The sequence below is a fragment of the Egretta garzetta genome, unplaced genomic scaffold (assembly GCF_000687185.1).
Source record: "Egretta garzetta isolate BGI_Z169 unplaced genomic scaffold, ASM68718v1 scaffold280, whole genome shotgun sequence".
Lineage (NCBI taxonomy): Eukaryota > Metazoa > Chordata > Aves > Pelecaniformes > Ardeidae > Egretta > Egretta garzetta.
Genome location: NW_009258219.1, coordinates 1,130,539 through 1,131,632, shown reverse-complemented (window position 1 = coordinate 1,131,632; position 1,094 = coordinate 1,130,539). Strand labels below are relative to the sequence as shown.

General features: G+C 39.0%; 1 protein-coding gene across 1 annotated transcript in view; it reads left to right on the top strand.

The window, feature by feature from the left end:
• The window catches only part of RGR (retinal G protein coupled receptor), a 17,418-nt gene extending 17,303 nt beyond the window's left edge, over nucleotides 1–115 (top strand). The window contains exon 8 of the mRNA XM_009635128.2: nucleotides 1–115. This exon is cut by the window's left edge and continues 8 nt beyond it. Coding sequence (XP_009633423.1) covers nucleotides 1–115 — 115 coding nt within the window.
• The last annotated feature ends 979 nt before the right edge of the window (nucleotides 116–1,094 follow it).

The following is a 1,094-nucleotide window of genomic DNA, read 5'->3' as shown; positions in this document are numbered from 1 at the left end:
AACGGTGGATGCCTTTGTATATGCCCTGGGGAACGAGAACTACAGAGGAGGAATATGGCAGTTCCTCACAGGACAGAAGATTGAGAAAGCAGAGGTTGATAACAAAACTAAATAACCCATCGCGGCATTAAGCTAAATTAATGCAGGTACATCACTGAAAGGAAAAAGGTAGAGGAAACTGTGCGCATTCTCTGACACGTATGTGCAAAGGTGGTTCCACATTGGAAAGGCTGTGCATTGGCGACAAGCAACGAAGCACTGAAAGAAAGCCCTCCCGATAACTGCCCAAACCATCACGAGCTGCTTGTCAAACAAGCTGCCTTAAACCCGTGTCAATTGTCATCAGTCTCATTATATATATATGTCACTGCAAATAAACTCTATGCTGGAAAGCATTTTTTTTTCCTGATACGCTAACATAAAAGCTCAGCAAATTAACTGAAGCAGGGTATTCATTTATCCAGTGAGGCCTCCTCAAATCAATCTGTGCAGTTTGTCCATATGGTAACGTCTGGATTACTAAAAGATTAAAGGAGTATCCAGTATTACACCACATGTCCATATAAATAGCTTGTTCATCTGAACAATGCATTTTCAATGCACCCAAAATGGGAGTTCCCAAATTTCCATCCTGAATCTGCCATCCTAATTGCATAAAAACATTTCAGTGAGTATTTTACCCCAATAAGGAATATTAGCTTGGCTCCTATTCAGGCAAATTAGTGTGTGACATTCAGCTTTGTCACACACTAAACTGCATCAGATTTTGCAGCTGCTGCTTACCAGGACAATCACCAAGCTCACAGTCCATCATAAAAACATTCGTCATTTTATCGACCACTGAGCAAAAATTAAAGGGAGGTATGGGTCAGATTCTGTCCTAAAAATATCATAAGAATAAAAATTAACTTCACATGTGCCATTAAATTCCCCTACGTTCTACACGAGTGAGAACAGCCACTGTTGGCTGTGACTAAAAATTCTGAGAAATTAAAAAGACACTTATTTCATACTTATCAGAATTCATATATTTTTTTAAACTATTAGAAATGTCCATTTAAACATTTGCATTTGCTCATGTTGCTCACGTTGCC